General features: G+C 45.8%; 1 protein-coding gene across 1 annotated transcript; it reads left to right on the forward strand.

Moving 5' to 3' along the window:
• The first annotated feature begins 2,430 nt into the window (after window positions 1–2,430).
• LOC101822533 (corticotropin releasing hormone binding protein) lies at window positions 2,431–15,265 on the forward strand. Its single transcript, XM_005065637.4, has 7 exons — window positions 2,431–2,721; window positions 3,086–3,179; window positions 3,463–3,620; window positions 5,145–5,355; window positions 6,813–6,961; window positions 10,273–10,390; window positions 14,575–15,265. Exons 1-7 carry the CDS (start codon window positions 2,464–2,466, stop codon window positions 14,730–14,732), a joined length of 1,146 nt encoding a protein of 381 aa, XP_005065694.2. The 5' UTR covers window positions 2,431–2,463; the 3' UTR covers window positions 14,733–15,265.
• Window positions 15,266–20,846: the final 5,581 nt, after the last annotated feature.

Below are 20,846 nucleotides of genomic sequence, written 5' to 3' on the forward strand. Positions count from 1 at the left end.
ATTGGTTTTCTCCCTCCCTCCCTCCCTTCCTCTCTCCCTCCCTACCTCTCTCCCTCTCTTCCTTACTTCCTGCCCCATGCCATTTCTCTCTTTTTTGAGAGGAGTTCTCACTGTGCAACTGTAGGGTCTGAGGAAACATTGAAGAGAGACCCCAGACTCAAATAGAATGTAAGAGTTAAGAGTGCTTATTATACCAGGATATGTGGGGTCGTTCACCTGTACAAAATGGTGAGGACCCGAAGAGGAGCTCCTTCTAAGCACAGTTAAGGGGAGGCTCAGGGACAGTTACATCATCTCAAATATGATTGGTTAAACAAGCAGCAGTTACATTAGTACACGTCTAATGGACTGAGGTTGAGTTTTGTCATTTTTGGACTCAGAAGGAGACTGCTGGATTTGTCCTTGAGATATTGTGAGGCAGACCAGGGTCTTGTGTTTGCTCTCTCCCTGGTCCCTGAATACAAGAGTATTGTGGGAAAAATGGCCCTTTGTTGGGAGAGACACCTGCCCTTCTCAGAGGACTCAAACCTAAATACAGTTGTGAGGGTGGGAGAGTTTAACCCCTTCACAACCAAGTGGCCTGGAACTCACAATCCTCTTGCCTCTGCCTTCTTAGTGCTGGGATTACAGGCATGTGCCACTATGACTAGCTTCGTCTTTGTTTCTTTAAAACCTTTTAAAAACCCTATTTATTTATTCTCACGTGTTCAGGCATGCAGGGAACATCGTTGTCTATGTACTGGTGGAGGTGAGGACAGGGTAGGGAGGGTGGGTGTGTATACGAAGGGGTGAGGCAGAGAACAATAACTTCTTCATGATGTCAGTGAGTATCTTGGAGCTGAGGTGACACAGGTGCCAAACTCCCAAAGTAGACAAGACAATGTTAGGCTGGATGTAAGTGTTGGGTGATCCCTAGGCAGGTCAACATTGGTCTGCATTGATGGGAGAGGAGGGTAGGTCATAGTGCATCAGGTGAATGTGCCTGAGCATCTCTCTAGGTACAGACAAAACGGGAGCTGGCTCTTGCAGATGTCTGATGCCTTTACGGCAGGCAGGTGATGCTGTGACGTTTGCTTTTCTCTTCTCTCATTCCTATCAGGGTTCTGTATCCCTCTCTGAAACTCAGACATGCAAACAGTGCGGAGGATGGAGAGAAGGGCATGGCGGCAGTGCACACGACCTTTGGGTGTTTCCTCTGCTCTGTAGTCTGGTCTAAGAACTGTTTATAGCATTAGACCAGGATAGGAAGACCTCCAGGTGAAAATCCTAAGACACAACCTCTGCAGGGCTCAATATTGTCTCAAATATGATAAATATGATGTCATGAGATTACTGTTGCTTTGCAGTCCTTTTTTTTTTTTTTTTTTTTTTTTGGTTTTTCGAGACAGGGTTTCTCTGTATTGTTTTGGAGGCTGTCCTGGAACTCTCTCTGTAGACCAGGCTAGCCTCGGACTCACAGAGATCTGCCTGCCTCTGCCTCCCAAGTGCTGGACTTTGCAGTACTTTTAAGCCACAAATATAACTACTTTTTTCCATTGAAACCTTAGATCGATTTTTCTTGCAGTACTTATCAGCTATTGTCAGGGGGTAGGGAAGCCCCAGGGGGAATATCTCCACATTGTCCACTGCTTAGCACAGAAAGCAGAAGCCATGCTCTTCTCCCAAAGTGAGACTATACATAACTCCTGTCTGGGTTCCTGCCCATTTGACTGGGCCCGTTTGTCATTTGGGGGAGCTTCAGCACTTTTCCCAGTGAATCAAAGTGACCCAGGTGTTTGCAAGCACAGTGATCTGATCTCAGTGATTCCAGCGAGGTCCAGGAGTGTGCACAGTGAAGAATCCAAGTCAGGGACAGCCCAGCCAGCATCCAGAGGTCTAGAGACCCCTGCTTTTCAGGAGGGAATGCTGGTGAGAAACTGGGCCAAAAGAAAGCAAAGTTTAGGAGACCTGGAATTTCATCTCTGCAATACTCTTTAAAATCAGGTTCTGTCAAAGATCTGAAGTTGAAGATACTTCATGTGTCTTATGGAGAGGCATGGTGGTTGCACTGATACTACTCTCTGGATTCCTAGCAGAACCCCATCCATAGTTGTGTGACTAGGCCCCGTGATGAGGCCATATGTGTCTGGGTAATTTGTGCACACGTGCAATTTTGTCACTTTCTTTTAAAAATTTGAAAATTCACCGAATATATGTATATATATATACATACATACATACATACGTACATATATATATATATATATATATAACGTAAGTATAATGTAATGCTTGGCAGGCCAAGTAAAATGCTTCCTTTAGTGTCCATCCCTGCCTCATTGTTTCTCTTATACGTCCAGGTCACTAGGTTCTAATGATTGGCGTCATTCTCGGTGAATAATGCTGGGCCATGCTGCAATATTTGTGGCTGAGAGCTGGACCCTCGTCATTGCCACGTATTTTGTCACCGAGGCAGGGTAACCCATGGTAACTAAGCTCGGATCGGTGAAGGGGCAGAGAGCCTCCCCTCTCTACTGCTCTATAAAAGAGACCCAGGAAAGGGACCCTAGCAGCCTCGAGCTCTCGGCGTGGGTGAAGGTGTGGGAAGAAACGCCTAAGGTCTCTGCGGCAGAGCGCACCAGCTGCAGAGACAAGGCCAGCATGTCACCGAACTTCAAACTCCAGTGCCACTTCTTCTTGATCCTCCTGACAGCTCTGAGGGGAGAGAGCCGCTACCTAGAGGTGAGCCATTCTTCCCTGATGCTTAACACCTTTCCCGTGGGTATTCAGCCAGGCAGGGACAGCAGACACGAGTTTGATATTCTCCTCTCTGTTGCAACCATCCTCTTTCCTCTGGTTCTTCTAGACTTGCTTTCTTTCTCCTTGCCTCTGAACATCCTAACTGCCTGCCTTTCTCTGGCCGCTGAGGATGCCTGGGTACCCTGATCTGATGGAAAGAATCTAAGATTCACTAGTCTCTAGACTCGGGGAGACACGGACTCCCTCTCAGTTCGCTTCTCTGGGCTGCAAGAAGGGTGTCCTGCTCCTGGTCCACTCTCTTTCCCTCCCCCGGAACTTTTCCGGACCGATCTACTTTTCTTGCCAGGTGCAAGAAGCCACGGACTATGCCCCTTTCCTGCTCTTCAGCGCTAATCTGAAGCGGGACCTAGCCGGGGAGCAACCATATCGTCGGGCTCTGCGTGAGTCGGGCTGTTCTGCTCTACTGTGCGGGTGCCGGGAGGCGGGATGCTGGGGCTCTGCGCCGGGGACACAGCCTTGCAGGATCTCCAGCCAGGGACTGGCTGGGACCTTCTGGTTGTGGCATCCATGAGGTTCCTTCCAAGCCAGAGCGAGGGAACCCAGCGCAGCCTAAGCTGGGAGCTCCAGCATGGGGGCACCGCGAGCTGCGGAGCCCGGGAATGGGGCTTGCCTAAGAGCGGCTTCCTAACAGCTGGGGACCCGTGGCTCCATGCTGTCTTCCAGGATGCCTGGACATGCTGACTCTCCCTGGTCAGTTCACCTTCACCGCTGACCAGCCGCAGCTGAACTGCGCTGTCTTCTTTATCGGGGAACCCGAGGAGTTCATCACAATCCACTACGACCTGGTCTCTATCGATTGCCAGGGTGGGGACTTCCTGAAGGTGAGGGGGGTTCCCGCTCCATGCAGCCTCAGCCCGCATGCCCCTAGTGCAGCCACCTGGGGCAACTCTGAACCAATTTGTTCCCGAGCTCAGAAGCTCACTGGGGGAGCCCCAGGAGGCTGGATTCCTAGGGAGGGTCTAGCCCCATACACTGCAGGTCCTGCGTCCCTGGATGCTGGTACTTTAGTTTCCCTTCTGTGCGCTCCCCAACTCCTAGGAACTTCCTAGCACTTGAGCATGCAGCGTGAGATGCTGTGGTGCAGTCTGGGGCAGACGAAACATGGAGAAAATAATTAGGAGCTCTTTTGTAGTCTACCGTGAGAACCTCTTAGCGAATTCTCCTTTTGCTATTTGAGATCTGAACCCACCTAGCTCTTCCAGGAGGCTCTTGGGAGCCTGGCTGATGGGGCTTGGGGGTAGCAGGGTACTGGTTGTGGGAGGGACGCTGAGAGGCATTCTGGTTTAAGACAAGTGAGAAGGGAGGAGCCCGACAGCATCCTCACTGTACCCAGGGCAGCTGAAGCGGGCTGGAAGGAGTTCTTCTGCCCAAACAAAACAAGCACGCTTGGGACTTCCAAAGCAGAACCATTTGGGAGGCTGTCAAGCTTGCTAGAAATAATTTGTACCCAGGTTGTTGATGATGTTGCTATGATGGACTCATTAAAATGGAGTCCCGCCGTGCTTTTGAGAGCAGAATCAATTGACTTTAACCCTTTGTCCCAAAGCTAACTTAGGAAGCCATGAGGAAGTCTTACATGGTTTACTAGCTAGTGCTACCTGACTGCAGCATTAAACACACACGCACACACACACACACACACACACACACACACACACACTAACTTGAGGTGGTAATTTTCTTTTAATGTGAAGAGTGGTAAAGAGGCCGCTGCTCCCCCTCTCCCCCGCCCGGCTCCTGGTGCATCACTTTGACACAATCACCCTGTGTACCCCAGGTTGAACACAAACTCATGACGTTTCCTCCCTCCACCTCTACAGTACTGGGATTACACACATTCTCCATCATATCCAGAAAAATTTTGTTGCTGTTGTTACTTATTCTTTGAGATTTGTTGTTGTTGTTGTTCACATTTCGCTGACTAGAGGCAATATAGAAGCTGCGGTCCGGTGAAATAATTCCTAATGGCGATCCTGTAGAGTTCATTTGAATATGGAAAAGACAAAACAATCAGTGTTGTCTATAATTTCCTTTTACCAAACTAGTTGATAAAGTATAAGAAGGTATGCTAACTTAGCAGCTTGAAGGCTTATATAGAAAAAAATGATTAATTGATAATATTGTTTGCAAACAACCTGCACATTCCAAATGCATATAGATGAAAAGTAGGGTGTGAGGAGGGGCTGCAGGTTCCTCCCTTATAACTGAAAGCTCATTGCTGTGTAACTTTCTCCCTCTTTTCAACAAATTCTTACTTCAGACTGGCGAAAGTGACTGTTTATGTATGTACTAGTACTATTATTACCATTATTATTATTGATTATCACCATCATCATCATCTGAAGGTATTTGATGGCTGGATCCTCAAGGGGGAGAAATTCCCAAGTTCTCAGGATCACCCTCTACCCACCATGAAGCGGTACACAGATTTCTGTGAGAGTGGTCTTACCAGAAGGAGCATCAGATCTTCCCAGAATGTGGCCATGGTCTTCTTCCGGGTCCATGAACCAGGAAATGGATTCACATTAACCATCAAGACAGACCCCAACCTCTTCCGTAAGTAAGCTCAAGGAAAATACAGGACTCCCCCATGGTGGGAGGTGGCCACCCTGCTCTGTGAAGGTCAGGTCATATTGCTTCACATACCTAAAGTAAGGAGTGTGAGGTCTTTACTCCTTGCTATGAAAATCAAACCACAGGTTTTGATTTTATTTCCCAGGCTAGGCAATTCTCTAATATATGTTACATACACTTTTATTTTTCCTTCAAAGTCTTGTTCTGCCCTCCCAAGGCATTCCAATGGGTTCTGTAAGTAACTTTAATCTCTCAAACCATCCCCCAGATGCAGGATAAACTTGAAGGATCATTAGTTGCCAGAGCTTTGTCAACAAAGGCTGGATAATTGATGTCTGACCCCGAGGAGGAGTCGACCAGAGTGCCTCTGTGTCACTTTCTTCTGTGTTATCTTCTACCACAAAGCCACCACCCCAGCTCATTCATTTCTGATAGAGAAATACACAGATTATTCTGTAAAACTACAGAGCCAAAGCTGAAAGAGTGCGATTTAGAGCAAAATGAGTCCACACGTCAGCCTATTTTGTCATTAAGACAAAATCCTGGAAGCTGGGATATAGTTAAGAAGTACACCACTTGTCTGAGGGTGCACAAAGCTTGGATTTAAATTCTGGCATCAGAGAGGGAGGGAGGGAGAGAGGGAGTCAGAGAGAGACACAGAGAGATAGAAAGACAGAGACACACAGAGATAGAGATAGATAGATAGATAGATAGATAGATAGATAGATAGATAGATAAGATGATAGATTAGAGCTGAAAATCTGAGGCTATCTGAGAAGTGGAATGATTGGAGAGGACACATTTCTCCTGGAAGATTCCTGGTAAGAAATCAGAAGATGCCTTTTAGAACTGTCAAGGAATTTCACTCCTTTCTTAAATTAAGTGTAATAAAAAAATATAATGAGGTAGGTTATTCCAAAGGCAAACCCCACGTCTCTGTTTCACAAATAGAAGAATAACTTGGTTGTAAGTTCAAAATAAAAAAGAAAGAAAACCTTAAGACTACCAAGATTTAAAAGTTGACCATTTAGTCAACAGTACATTGCTCAATACCCAGCAAATAACTATTAGGTATAAAACCGTTGTTTATTTTAGTCTTGCCTTCTTTTGTCTTTATCATGAAATCTTTAGAATAAAGTTACTTATGACTTTATTTTTTTAAAAATAACACCATGGCTCCAAATTCTAGGGGTGAGGATTTCCCACAGCATTAGGTTGTGGCTTTATCTTTGAGCCTTGAGGCCCACCCTCTGGTTGTTGGGATTGTAAGAGTGTAGTCTATAAATAAGGTTGGTCCCCATTCACAACTGTCCTGGGCACTATGGTTGGACATATCTACTAGACCATGAACTGAAATCTACAATGAAGATATCATGACTTTCTATCTAAGAAAAACCCAGCACTCCAAATAATATAATTGTAACCTTTTCTCCCTAAAGCTTGCAATGTCATCTCCCAGACCCCGAGTGGAAGATTTACTCTAGTGGTCCCACACCAGCACCAAAACTGCAGCTTCTCCATCATTTACCCTGTGGCAATCAGAATCTCTGATCTCACCCTGGGACACTGGCATGACCTCCAGTTAAAGGTCAGTGGTTTTGCTTGCTCCTTGGCCATTTGGTAAGGCCACTGAGTTCATCAGAGCCAAAACACACCTTGTGTCTGGGAGCTAGAACCGTGTGGTTGCTGGCTTTAAATTTCCCATATGCTGCGCTGGCTTCGTCAAAGTCTATTTCAGTTACACTGGAGGCAAACACTCAGGTGCCTGTCCTGACTACTCCAGTACTCCTCTTGCAACATAGGAAATGCTTTCACTGGTAAAGCTACAGTATGTAATTACAATTGGACGCTCTTGTACTTTCCTCTTTCTCAAAAATCCTCTCCTAGCCGAGCCGCCTGTGAGTCATCGGCGCAGCTGCTTTTCTGATTATTGGAATTTTCTTTGGATACGAAGGAAGTCTCTTTCATTGACAGCACTGCTCTATGAAAGAATGCTAACAGGGGCATCAAATATGAAATTGGATCTTGATATAAGCAGTAAAGTTTTGAAGAGCATGTTATATGACATTTTTGCCTAAAAGGAAAAATTAGCTGTGAGATTCCTATCAGCTTGCTTTCATGTCAGTTTCCGTATGTGCCCTAAAATGAAGGCTAGCTTAATTGTATCTATTTGCACAGATAGTGACTTCTCTGTGAGTCACACTCATTTCCTTTTCCTTGTTCAGAGTCCTAAGTTAAAATAACACATGCATTTGGTGGTAGTAGAGGCAGCCAGAATTCTCAAACGTACAGATCTTTGTGAAAACTAAATAAGGAACAGGGCTGAGAAAAACGATTTCTATCCAACTTCCTCCAGCCCCCAGATTCATGTGGCTTTGCCTCCTCGTTGTTGTTGTTGGACCTTGATGGAGAAATGGTCCTTTGATAAGGATGTCTGAGTGTTTGGGGCTCAACCTGATAGTGTTCATATAGCATGCCATTCTTCATGTACATTCTAGAAGGGAGAAGGTGTGGTAACAGATCAGGAGGTCTGTGTTCCAGGCATCAGTTCCTTTAAAATCTATTTTTTTGTGGCCTGGGTATTGAGAGCTATGTATGGTGGCTTACACCTGTAATCCCAGCACTGGGGGACTGAGATAGAAGAACCTCTTGTGTCAGGCTAACCTGGACTACATAGCATGATCCTCCCTTTACTACTACCACCAATACCACAATACCAATAATAATAAATACTAATAGTAATAATATAAAATTCCTTTGTGCAGGGGAATATTCTAGATTCTAGAAATAAGCAATGGACAAGGCTGGTCCTGCACACAAGGAGCCTGTTTTCTAGTGGGATGACAGGCAAAATTATCACAGATTTCAAATCACTCTAAGTCTGTACAGAAAATACAGCCGAGTGGTTTGATGGACAGGAATGTGGGGGAAACGGAGAGAGCTGCCTGAGACAATGTGGTCAGGGAAGGAAACTTCTGAGAAGGAGATGCTGAAGAGTTGACTGGAGCAGTAGGCCAGAATGAGCAGCAGCCACGGCAGGAGGAGGAACAGAGGGAGCAGTGCTGCCAGGCAGAAACAGGCTTGCTGGATTCTAGGAACAAGAAGGAGCAAAACAGAGATGGAGATGGGCAATGCAGTGAGTGTGTCCATCTGTAGAAGGTGCGAGCTGCAGGTGCAGTGGGAACCTGTGGGTTCTGGTGGGAACGACCTGGTGTGCGCTGTCTGACAGTCACTCTGGCTCCTGCCTGGCGAATGGGCTGGGAGATATGCTGCCTTTTCCATGGCCCCTGTGGGATGACTCTTGTATACTGGGAGGAGGGACTTTGAGTGTTCCTAATGAGCAGTGGGGACTTAACTTGCAGTTCAACAAGCTGGGGTACACCTTTGGCACAGGGTCTAAGTCTAGCAAGAGATGATAGGAGCTTCAAACCTCAACAAAGACATGTAGGAGCTACCGAGAGGCCCAGAACCCCAGACAGGTCCCCGTGCTGCTCACTTTCTGCTACTGTTTATGAGAAAACCTGAGAGGATTGCCTAGAGGAGAGAGATGTCATTGCTCACCAAGTGGAAACTTCCGCCAGTCTACTCATGGGAAAGGCAATTATGTCCTTTCATTCCTAAATAGCTTATTTGACTCTCAGTTCGCAAGCTAGTGCACAGTGGGCCTAATTAAATCTTTATTTCATCATGCAATGAAATTATGTTTGAAGTACCTAAGCATACAGCCGTGCACATAGTAGGTCCCTTAAACATAAGCAGCTCCTGTTGTCTCCTTTCCTTAGTCAAATAGTCACCATTATATAATGTTTTAATTTCAGTTCCCATCACATTTCAATGTCCTTCTAAATGTCCGATATGTGTGCACCTACCTGCATAGATGGTGCTTAAAGTTCTATTTTAGATTTTGGTTCTCATGTGTCAGGGTTTATCTGGTTAACTTCTGGTCACCTTCCACAGACCGCTAGGTCTCTTAATAAGTGCACATGGATGAATAACAGGGTGGCAGGCCATAGGAATGGTGGGAGACAGTCCAGAGTGAAAACGTGGAGCCGTGATGAAAACTTCACTAACAATTTAAGACCATTTGCAGGTATGGGAGCTCCCCTATAACCCCAGCATTTGGGAGGATTGACATGAAGCCGTGCCTAACCCAGGCATGTAAAGCAGGGGCCAAGCGCGACATTTGGGACTGAGAATGAACAGCTCCCGTGTGTTGAGTGAGAACAGTGGGAGGATTCGGGGAAGTCGGAAATGATGGTTTCAGAGGCTTAGAATGAATTCTTCTTCCTCTGAGTACCACAAAAAGGATTTGTTTTCCTTGAAAGGAAAGAGTAAGTGGTAAGTTTGGCCAACTTGAGACCCAAATCACAGTTCTATTCTTTTTTTTTTTTAAATATACCGTGAGTAATCTAAATCCTTACTTGTAGAAGAGACATGTTCCAAGAACAGAAATTTTCCTTTATTAACAAGAGGCAAGGAAGCAAGCTGAGAGAGAACACAGAATTTAAATATACAAATTGTAATTATAAACTGCAGGTGGCTGGACTTCCTTTAATCTGACTGCGTACGTTGAGATTTCCCAGTAACCGGGGTGTGTCCAGGTATGCTCAGGTTGTGTTCCTTATTCTGAGCTTACAAATTCCAGTTTCAGTTTTCTAGCCATTGAACTTAGTCATTAAAAAGTGCGCGTACATTTAAAAAATGACTAATCAACTGATTTAGAAAACTGATTCTTGGCAGTTTGGCTTAACCGTTAACCATTTCTGGAAGTCTCTCATGCCTGAATCAAAGGCACAGGCTGAAGGCTGACAGAGCATACTCACTGGCCCCTCTTGCCTCAGTTTGGCTCTGTAATAGGTTTACAGGGATCTTGCTTTATCCGCTGCTATGTTCTCTTAGAAACCCACGGCCGGGTGTGGTGGGACTGGTGACTTCGTGGAGCTGCTGGGAGGAACTGGATTGGACCCCTCCAAGATGATGCCTTTAGCGGACCTGTGCTTCCCCTTTCTCGGCCCTGGTGAGACTGCTTTTCAGTTGTGATTCCCTTAAATAAAACACCCCAACATTTCATGTATAAGAAGACAAATTCTACCCGAATATTTTGTTTTACATGTCAGAACTTTACTTTAGAGTCTATGTATAGCATCAGAACTTATTACCTAAGTACCAGCATCAAAAGAGAAGCCTATAGAGCAGCCAGGATGTGTATTTAGGGAAAACTATGAATAAGACAATGTTTCTACACTTTAGGAAAGATCTCTGCTTTTATCCTCCAGAGACTAACAGTTCAAATGGTCAAAGTATCTGTGATTGATAACAATATAATAATGAAATAATAGCTAAGTAACTTTGCCATCTGTGTAGGATACATTCTCATGTATGTGTCAATGTATATACATATATTGATGTGTGTATACACATATGTACAGGACTGGATTATTATAGTATACATATGTTAAGGCAGAAATATTTCTTTCTTTTTTCTTTAAATCATTTTTATTACTTTAATTTTAAATAGCTTGCTTCACATGTCAATCCCAGCTCCCTCCCCTCCTCCCGCACCCCCCACCACCTCCCCCATACTCCCACCCTATCCCCAATTCCTTCCACATAGGGGATATCCAGAGTCTGTCATTTCGCTCAGGGCAGGGTCCAGACCATCCCCTAAGAGTCCAGGCTGAGAGAGCATCCCTCTTTGTGTTATGGGCACACGATGACTGTTTGTATGCCAGGGATAAACACTGATCTACTGCCCAGGGCCCCATAGGTTGCCCAGGCCTCCTCACTGACTCTCACACTCAGGGGGTCTGGATCAGCACCATGCTGACCTCCCAGCTGTCGGTCTGGGGTCCAAGAGCTCTCCCCTGTTCAGATCAGCTGTCTCTACTGGTTTCACCAGCCCATTCTTTGCCCACTTGCTCACCGCTCCTCTCTCTGTCACTGGGTTCCATGGGTTCAGTTCAGTGTCTAATTGTGGGTGTCTGCCTCTGCTTCCATCAGTCACTGGATGAAGGTTCTAGGATGGCATATAAGGTAGTTGTCAAGTTCATTATCAGGAATGGGCACTTAAGGTAGTCTCTCCACTATTGCTTAGCCTGCCTGTTGGTGTCATCCTTGTAGATCGCTAGAGGTCTCACTGGTGCCTGATCGGTCTTCAAACCTATGACTCCCTCTTTTATGGTATTTGTCATCCTTTTCTCCCCCTATTCTACCCTCTACTCAACCTTCCTGTTCCCCCATGACCTACTCTCTCCTCCTCTTCCCCTCCTCTCTTCTTCCCAGCTCCCACTCCCCTCCACCCCCCGCCGTGTTCCCAATCTTGCCTCATTCCTCTTCTCTGGGGTACCATACACATCTCTCTTAGGTTCTTTCCTGTTTCCCAGACTCTCTGTCAGTGGAAGTGCAGACTGGCACTATCCTGATCCATGTCTAAAATCCATATATGAGTGAGTACATACCATGTTTGTCTTTTTGTGACTTGGTTACCTCACTCAGGATGGTTTCTTCCAGTGCCATCCATTAAGGCAGCAAGATTTCTAGAGCACCTCTAAGCCCCTGAGCTCCCCCACCTTCTGTAGCTATACTAGCCTCTCAGAGACCATTGCTACCCAGAGGCAAATTCTGAAATCTCTGAGTGCTCATCATTAATATAAAGCTACTTGGGGATGCAGTTGCCCAAGCTAATGTGCGTGAGGATGGGGTCTGAACTACTGACCTCATGACCAAACTAATAGTTGTATGGGGTGGGGGCAGGTTCCATAGAACAATTCTATAAAGGCCGCCTTTGTCCCTGTACTTTGGATTACAGGAATCGTTGGTAGTCTGGAAAGAGACAAATTAAAACTGGAGATAAAGAACACCAGCGCCAAATGGCACAGACCATTCCCCTCAGAGCCCCCTTCTCTCGCACCCCCACAGACCTTCCTCCAACTGGGTGATGAAACTGCAAAGCAGACTGCTCTTTGGGTCAGTTGTGTCCTGGTGTTAAAATAAGGTCACATCGCCAGTGTCTTCTCTCTCCAAACCTCCAGTAAACAAAACAGCTCTGAAAGAGAAGCCATGCACACAGGGAGGCAGGAAATGGCTCCATGAGGCAGTTAGGACTGGACTAGGCAAGCTGTGTCACTGAGGCAAAGAGTGCTTCCTAAGGGTGTCCAAACGTGCTTTGATGAAGCTGAGAACATAGTTCTCTCTCTCTCTCTCTCTCTCTCTCTCTCTCTCTCTCTCTCTCTCTCTCTCTCTCTCTCTCTCTCTCTCTCTCTTTCTTTCTGGGGGTGCAGGGTCTCAGTAGTCTCAGTAAGTAGCCCAGGCTGGCCTTGAACTCTTGATCTTCCCGTCTCAGCCTCTGGAATGCTGGGGTCACAGGTGCACACACCCATGCCCAGAGGACTGTTTTCATACAGAGGACTTCGCTCTGATGTAAGCTGTCGTTGCATGTGGATGTGCTGGTGGCCTTCTGCTGTCACCTCCCAGCACTGCTGTGGAAAACCCCCTTTAGGGACATGTATTTGAATGGAATAAAAAGATACGATTGGATTGAAGAATGCTTGTGCCTTAAAAATTAGATAATTAAAGCCATGTTTTCCTGCTTGAATTATAGGACTTAGGCTGGGTGAACAGGTGCTAGGGGGGCCAGGAACACTGCTTTGTCTAAGTTACGGATGTAATTAAACCAGTGGTCAGTGATTTAAAGCTGGAATTATGCAACTCACTGGTTCATTTTAGATAGTTTAGGTTTCTTTCTTGCTAGGGACCATATCCAGGGCCTCACACATATGCCAAATGCTTTGCCACTGAGCTACATAGTTGGCATATGTAGCTTTTTTCCCTCTTGCATCCTCCCTATTTCCATGTACTATAAATTTAGTCCAAAACTTTAGAACCGTTAGAGACTCTGTCCTTTAAATTGAATTTTGTAGGAAATTATGTCAAAACAAATAGTATGCACATTGACTAAAGGAAGCAGGATATATTGTGCAGATTCAAGCTCAGAGTGACACCAGAAAGAAAAACAACCTTCCAGATAATCTAAAGAGAGATAAACACGGCCTCCAGGCAGCAGTTAATCTAGGTTCTCTCATAGTGGTATTTTTAAAAACTCAAGGTTGAAACTTATCATGCTTTCAAATAGACTTTCACCCTACTGACACGATCACGCTGTGTTGCTTCCTTTGCACCTAGGGATGCGTCTGGGAGGCCCCTGTGGCACAGTGATAGCGGTAGCATGTCTCAGAATTGAGAAATAACCTGCAGATACAAAGTATGAGGGGAGAGACTGAGAAAATTAAAATAGCAGGAAGAATTATTATAGTGCAGATAAAACGTGTCAGGAATCAAACTGTGCCCACAAAAATGAATGGAGATCTATTTTTAATGAAAATAACCTGACTTTCAGTCTGAGTTGCCTGGGCACACCTGTCAGAAGTGACAAACAGTTGTCAGGTGCCCGTTCAGACAATGAAACTATAGGCTGTGAGTCAAGTGAGAATGTTCGAAGCTATTCCGTACCAGGACAGTTTGAAAGTTGGTAAACAATAGAAAATTGGTTTTCAACCTGAGGGTCTTGACCCCCTTGGGGTCAAATGCATATTAGATATCCTGCATATTAGATATTTATATTATGATTCATAAAAGTAGCAAAATTACAGTTGTCAATGAAAATGACTTTATGATCCAGGGTTACCACAACATGAGGAACTGTATTAAAGTGTCCTGGCATATAATGGGATTTTTTTCTGGTCCACACAAACACCAAACAGTACAGTCCTGCCTCTCTGCACTAACTGCCACTTAAAACCCAGATTCTGTTCCCACCCTAAACTGTCCCTGCCTAGAAAGGTCAGCAATGGAGCAGAGTTCATTGGTCACCATTGTTCCCTTTTCTACCTAAGCATTGCAGGCAGGAAGAAAAGACAAAGGTCAAAGAGAAATCTTGCCTCTCTCTAGCCAGCTTTCCTTGCATTATGGTGTACTGTGTGTGCAGAAAAAGGTTGGATCCAGTTCCCTGATTCTACATCTAATTATATAGTTAAAAAAAAAGGTGTTTTGGCTGAAAGGGATTTGACGACGTGAGAGCAAGCCGCCATTCATGTCCCTATCCCACCTTCACTGTTTTACCTATTTAGAGGAGAGCACTGTCTTTACCCTCTGCTCTATAACCTGTCGGAAGACATTTATTGCTTTTTTCCCCATCAATTACAGCCCAGATGAAAATCAGCTGTGACAACGCTGTGGTGCGCATGGTCTCCAGCGGGAAACACATTAACCGCGTGACATTTGAGTACCGTCAGCTAGAACCGTTCGAGCTAGAAGCCTCTAATGGGAATAGCATCCCGGAATTCTGTTTGTCTAGTCTTTGAATGGCCGGCGCAGGTACTGACATTCTGCTAGCTGAGCGAACTCTTGACGGTTATCGTATATGATCCTGATGGGCAGCAAGTGCAGAGCTTTCCCTGACAGTCACTACCCCAGGCCGTGAACACACGCATACATGAGCCTCAATGTTGCTTCCTTTTGTTGTAATGTGTCAGTGAACAGAAGGCAGACAACAGGTTGGAGCTGGAATGCTTCATGGTTCCGGTACGCTGCATACGTGGACAGGTGAAGCGAGAGCAAAGCAGCGAGGAAAATGGAGATATTGGCAGATGCCACAAAGAGAAGAAAACGGCGGCCCTCCCAGTTTCAATGCAGAATTAAAAAATGTCAGCGTCTTGGGCATACCAAAAGAATTGCACCTGTGATTTTTTTACTTCATACTTCTGCTTACAGGTTGTAGCTAGTAGTTATTAATGGGTAGTACTTGTTTTTTAAACAACACTTTGTAGCATGGGAACAAAAAACTCTTGCCATCCGTAAATCCAAATGTGAATAAAATATATGCAGAATACTGGCATCTTGACAGAGTGATGTATTGGCTTTCCTGGGGGCGGGTCCCTGCAGCCGTTACTCAAAGGAAGAAAATAATGTTCCCATGGGGCGCAGATCCTAGACATGAACTAAACGGTTTTGCATTTCCTGGAGCTGACGGCTCTGGAGTGGTAATGTGGGTAGTGCAGGGCAGAGGGAGCATTGCAGTGGGCACACCAACTCTCCCTGGCCGGGAAGCAGGGAGCAAATGTGTGTTTTCTACCAGCCACAGAGGAAACTCAGAGCACATGTCTTCATCACGGAGGACATTTCCAGCAGGGACGGTAAGGACCTTATCCTCCTCTTGGAGACACAATTTGTAGACATCCGAGTACTTTGCTTTAGAACTGCCTGTGTTCGAAAAGGGGGCTGGTGAGATGGCTCCGTGGGCAAAGTAATTCGCCACCAAGTCTGACCGATGAGTTTCATCCCTGGGACCCATATGGTGGAACCAACTCCCAAAAGTTGCCCTCTAACCTATGTACACATATACAGACAGACAGACAGACACACACACACACACACACACACACACACACACACTAAATAAGTATATATATATATATTTTTAAACTTTTGGGAAAGAAAATGAAAGAGGTTATTGGCAGCATTTTTATAAATACGGGAATCCTAGCAGAGGACTGTAAGGCATCAGAAATTGAAGCCATAGGATAAGAGGAGCCTGAGTCTCCGCATGGCCTCTGAGGAGGCTGCCCACTGATTAGGAATGCTCACACTGGCCTTTATGTGAAGTAGCTTTGTTTTATCGAGCTGTTGAGATGCTTTATTCTTTGTCCCGGAGAATTGTCTAAATCCAATTCTTAGCTATTCTTCAATTTTCCTCTCTAACCTGGCTGTTAACTCTCCACACAGGCCTGCCTTGTCTCTCTTTCGAAGAAAAACGCTTCAAATGCACATCTTTGATCACATAAACACAAGGATCCCACTGCTATAGTTCTACCCAACTTGTCCATCTCCCTGAGAGGATCTTCTTGGGGTGGGAATTCTTAGACTCCTTCACAACCAGTGGATCATGGGCTGGGAAAGAGATCCCACATGGTTACAAACACCTCCAGATTTGACCAAGAGTTCACAGACCCCTACACCCCGTTCAGGGTTTCAGAGTGAGGACCCTTAGGTCATGATAAAAGTCAGCTCCCTGTCAGTCCATTCAGCCTGGCTCAGTATCTCTTTAGTATCACTTGGAGCACTCTTTAAGTAATACTAAAGAGAACGGGGCTGTTACTAGCGCAATGCCTCTGCTCCCCATTTAACCATTTCATTTTACTTGCATTAGATGAGTTTTTCTCCATCTGTACATTTGACTCCGAACAAATTTCATGGACAAAGACTTTTGTCCAGATTTGTCCCAACTGTGAAGTTTCTTTTCTTCACATTTTAACCAGGGAGACAATGTTTGCCTGCAAAGTAGAAGCAAGAGGAAGGAGAGTTTGTTTGATGGATGGGATCTACCTGTAGGCAGTTTGTTTGTATGCTCCAAGTACCCAAGAGAAGCTGGGTAAAGAATCTCCAATCAAAGGGTAATCATGGGGAATTATGTCTGAATGCACGCCTCTCTGCAGCAGAGCATGGCAGAAGGGATCCCTTTGTATCAGCAAATAAACAAGCGGGCACTTGTGTTCTAATGACTCATCTGTAATGATTACCACCCATTTTTCTCTTCACATCTGACATTCTTTCCTTTGTGAGTGAAGACATATGGCACAGAGTGAAGAATCAGAGGCAGGAGAGAGGGAATCTGAAAGAGAGAGAAAAATAAGGGCTTGATTAGAGGGCTGGGGCACATAATGGAAATCCAAGGCTCTGATCTGGGCTCTGGTCTTTGCTCCTGGTTGAGTATGGGCTCCGCCCCTCTGCAGCTAAGGAAGGACCAAGTAGCCAGTGCTTTCTTTAGGGCAGTGTCATCACTAAGATGGAAGGTTGGAAGGGCAGGATGGAGCCGTGGCACTCATCCTTAGAAGGGTGGACAGATATGGGGGCGGTTCACAGTAAAAAGATGGGGGCTGCCCACTGACTCTCTGCTCCCCCCAGGTTTCTGAGTATCAGAAAATGAAGCCTGCATTAATGATTCAGATATAATCAAGCACAGGGAAAGAGGGCGGCTCCCTGCATGTGATTCAAAGGAGAGCAAAGGCCCTCTTGACTGAAATGTTACCCTTCTCTGAAGTTGCCATGGGCTGGGGAAGCAGATGCAGGCTTGAGCTCTGATTTAACTACAGTCCCTATGTCCTTGGCCATATCACAGCACTTCTAGGAGCATTTGCTTCTAGGAAGTGAGGCAGGTGCTCTTACTGTTCCCATAGCTTACAAAAACTGCCAAGCATGTTTCTTGATACACATTAGAGGCTATCACTATAAATGCCCCTTCTTGGGAGAAGGCATCAGCCTGGTCTTTGGTAATCTTATTTCATCTCAGAGGTTACAAACAAGTTTGCAGTTTAAAGGAAACTGAGATGCTCCTTCAAACAAAGTTGTTTTACAGAAAGAAAATAAAAGCAGCTTGTTGTCTTTATGATAGTAAATGGCAAAATATGCCTTTCTTTTCTTTTTCTTCCTCAATTTTTATTGAGGTTCTGTAGATGTCACATCACGTATCCAGAGCCCACTTTATCTCCTGGTCCCTGCTCTCTACCATGCACGTTCCCGTATAAAACACAACAAAATTTAAAAGATAAAACAAAAACCAAATTTGTGTGTGTGTGTGAGAGAGAGAGAGAGAGAGAGAGAGAGAGAGAGAGGGAGGGAGAGAGAGAGAGAGAGAGAGAGAGAGAGAGAGAGAGAGAGAGAGAGAGAGAGAGAGAGAGAGAGAGAGAGAGAGAGAGAGAGAGAGAGTGCAGTGTGGCCGGTTGAGTCACAGTTTGCCCTTTAGTCCGTTCATCTTCACTTGTAATTGTTCATTGCCGTGAGTCACTGGTCTCGGCAGAGGCCTCCGGCTTCTGCTGCACTATGGATAATGGGCTCTCACTGGGGCTCGTCTTGGATGTCCTGATGTTGTCCTGTGTCATGGAGATCCTGCTGTTTTGGATCTGTAGGCTCATCCCCTTCCCACACTCCAACAGTTTGTAGATTCAGTGGATGTTGGGGGTGGGCCAACCCACAGCTCTGGTTCTGTGTCTAGGTGGTAGTAGCTGGATTGGTCAGCCTACCAGCTTTCTCCCATTGTCACCACTGAGGTGAGCTCTCCAGCATTGCCTTGACTAGCTCACATGAGACAGCCTGTAGCAAGGGGCAGGGCCAGTTCTCCTGTTTTTGGGCCCTCAGACACAGATCCCCTCACTCATTCCAACAGGGCCATTTCTAATGTTTTGCCCAGGCATGGTACAGGGCCCTCTCTCTGGATTGCTGAAAGGGACATATGGGGGGAGGGGTCAGCTCTCCTGCTCTCACACCCTCAGGGCAGGCTCACCTGTGTCCCCCCACAACAGGGTCAGCTCTAGTGTGCTATCAAGGTGGGGTGCAGAGCCCACTCTCCTGTGTGCTGCAGCTGCTGAGGAGTAGGGCTAGCCAGTTCTCTGTCTGCCACTGGTACCAAAGTGTGTGTGTATGTGTGTGTGGGGGGGGGCATCTGTCCCCAGATAGGGTGCAAAGCCTGCTCTCCTGTGTGTAAATATTCTTTTCTTGAAACACCCTTACCATGTTCTTACTGCAGAAGAATTTATTGACAGTTCATTAAAACAGGGGTTCCATTTGCAAGGTTGGAAGCTTCACCTCGCTCACTGCTAACAGAAAGCCATTCTTTTTGTCAGCACTGCAGGCTGGTGAGCAAAGGCAGGGCCAGCACTTCCCTCTCCTGGCCTTTGCTGTGGTAAACAACCTGTGACACTGAGAGCCCTGGGGACCTGGGACTACTGCCTCCAGGGAGAAGGCAGGAAGAAGAGGGGCTGCTGTAACTCTTTGTAAGTCCGCAGATTTAAAAAGCGAACAGCCCGAAGCAAGACAGACAAACAGGACATATGTGGCATTGTTCTTTCAAGTGACAAGAACTAATGCTTACTTTGGATGTGCCTTATCCTGCTTCCTGAACGCCCCACAAACCCTTGACACCTGTGCACACCACAGAAACGGGAAAATGGAGACCCAGGGAAGTGTATCACACAGTTGGAAGCCTGTGCCCCTGTGCTGCACAGCCCTGCCGAGGTGAGGCAACAGGCTGCTCTGCACCACCAGGAAAGTCACAGGGACAGCACCAGTCCCTGGCCTTTGTGAAAGCTAGAGTGACAACATGTGTCTGGAGATAGCATAACAAATGAACCCCAGTCTCACCTCGCAGGAGGGCCAAATGCACCATTACCTTTCATGTTTCCACTTGCTGAGGCCACAACACTCAGACTTTGGTTAAATACTTGCCGAGACTTTGCAATGAAGGCACTTTTTTTTTTTTTTTGGCTAGCTTAAAATATGTATGTCAACCCACTCCAGCAGAGTAGACCCTGTGCTGTGATGTCGGTGGAGCTAGTTTATTCTGTTGAAGGCTGCAGTGTCCTGAGGAAGACCTATCCCTCTGTGTTCTGCTTCTTGGAGAGCCCTGACTAGCTGCATGAGACTGTGAGTGCTGAATTCTTCCCTGTCCCCAGCCGTAGCATGCGGTAACAAGAGAGTTCCAGTTTGGTTTAGGTTACTAGGATAAGACTCTCTGACCAAAAACAGCTTGGGGAGGAGGAAAGGGTTCATTTGTGTGTAAGTTCTGATCACAGTCCCTCACTGATGGGAGATAAGGCAGGAACTCATGGCAGGAACCTAGAAGCAGGAACTGATGCAGAGGCCGCAGAGGAGTGCTCATTTCTCAGGCAAATAAAATGTATCTAAAAGATTTCAAAAAATGCTGTCCCATTCAGGAAGAGCCACAAAAGGGACCTGCAGCAGTTATACAGAAACTTGAGTTTGCGCCTGTGTAAATCCAGGCAGCAGGCTATTAATAACCCATGCTAATTAAATGTTATCACTTAACATTTCCCTGTTAACAAAGGTTTTCTGGCTACCATCAAATCTACAGAAAAAGAGCTTTTAATCCTCGCTTCTTTTCAATGAAACAGATTTAGAGTTCTTTCTCAGACACAGTCTGTAATCGGAAGCCCTCCCTCACACATGAATGCACACCGTGTTGCCTCAGGTCATTGAGAAGATGCACTTAAAATGAGTGAGACTCCACCACGTGCTCTATTCAGCAAGTTACAAACATCTGCAATGTGGTTCTAGAACGGTAACAGAGCACTGGGAGGAGAAAATGCAGATTAATCTTTCAATGAATGAAGGTAAGGAAGACAGTCATCAACACTCAAGGCACGTGTCTAATGAGCAAATCAATTCTGAGAGGATAGTCAGGCAATAGGGAGAGCAGAATGAAATGTACCTGTATGCATTTGGGAGGACCACTGCATTACAATACTTACACTCAGGTTGCCAAGAAAAAATGAGCTGTACCTGTTGTATTAGTCAGGGAATACCATATGGGAATTTATTGAGATGGCTTACAGACTGCAGCCCAACAATGGCTAGTTATGAATGGAAAGTCCAAGAATCTAGGAGCTGCTCAGTCCCATGAGGCT

Source organism: Mesocricetus auratus, unplaced genomic scaffold (assembly GCF_017639785.1).
Source record: "Mesocricetus auratus isolate SY011 unplaced genomic scaffold, BCM_Maur_2.0 Super-Scaffold_100020, whole genome shotgun sequence".
NCBI lineage: Eukaryota > Metazoa > Chordata > Mammalia > Rodentia > Cricetidae > Mesocricetus > Mesocricetus auratus.

Bases quoted from the DNA above. Each gene is read 5' to 3' on its own strand.
- LOC101822533 (XM_005065637.4), top strand. From the start codon at position 2,464: ATGGTAACTAAGCTCGGATCGGTGAAGGGGCAGAGAGCCTCCCCTCTC. The intron at 3,621-5,144 runs GTGAGGGGGGTT...CATCATCTGAAG, and splicing joins AGGGTGGGGACTTCCTGAAG to GTATTTGATGGCTGGATCCT. The intron at 5,356-6,812 runs GTAAGTAAGCTC...TTCTCCCTAAAG, and splicing joins GACAGACCCCAACCTCTTCC to CTTGCAATGTCATCTCCCAG.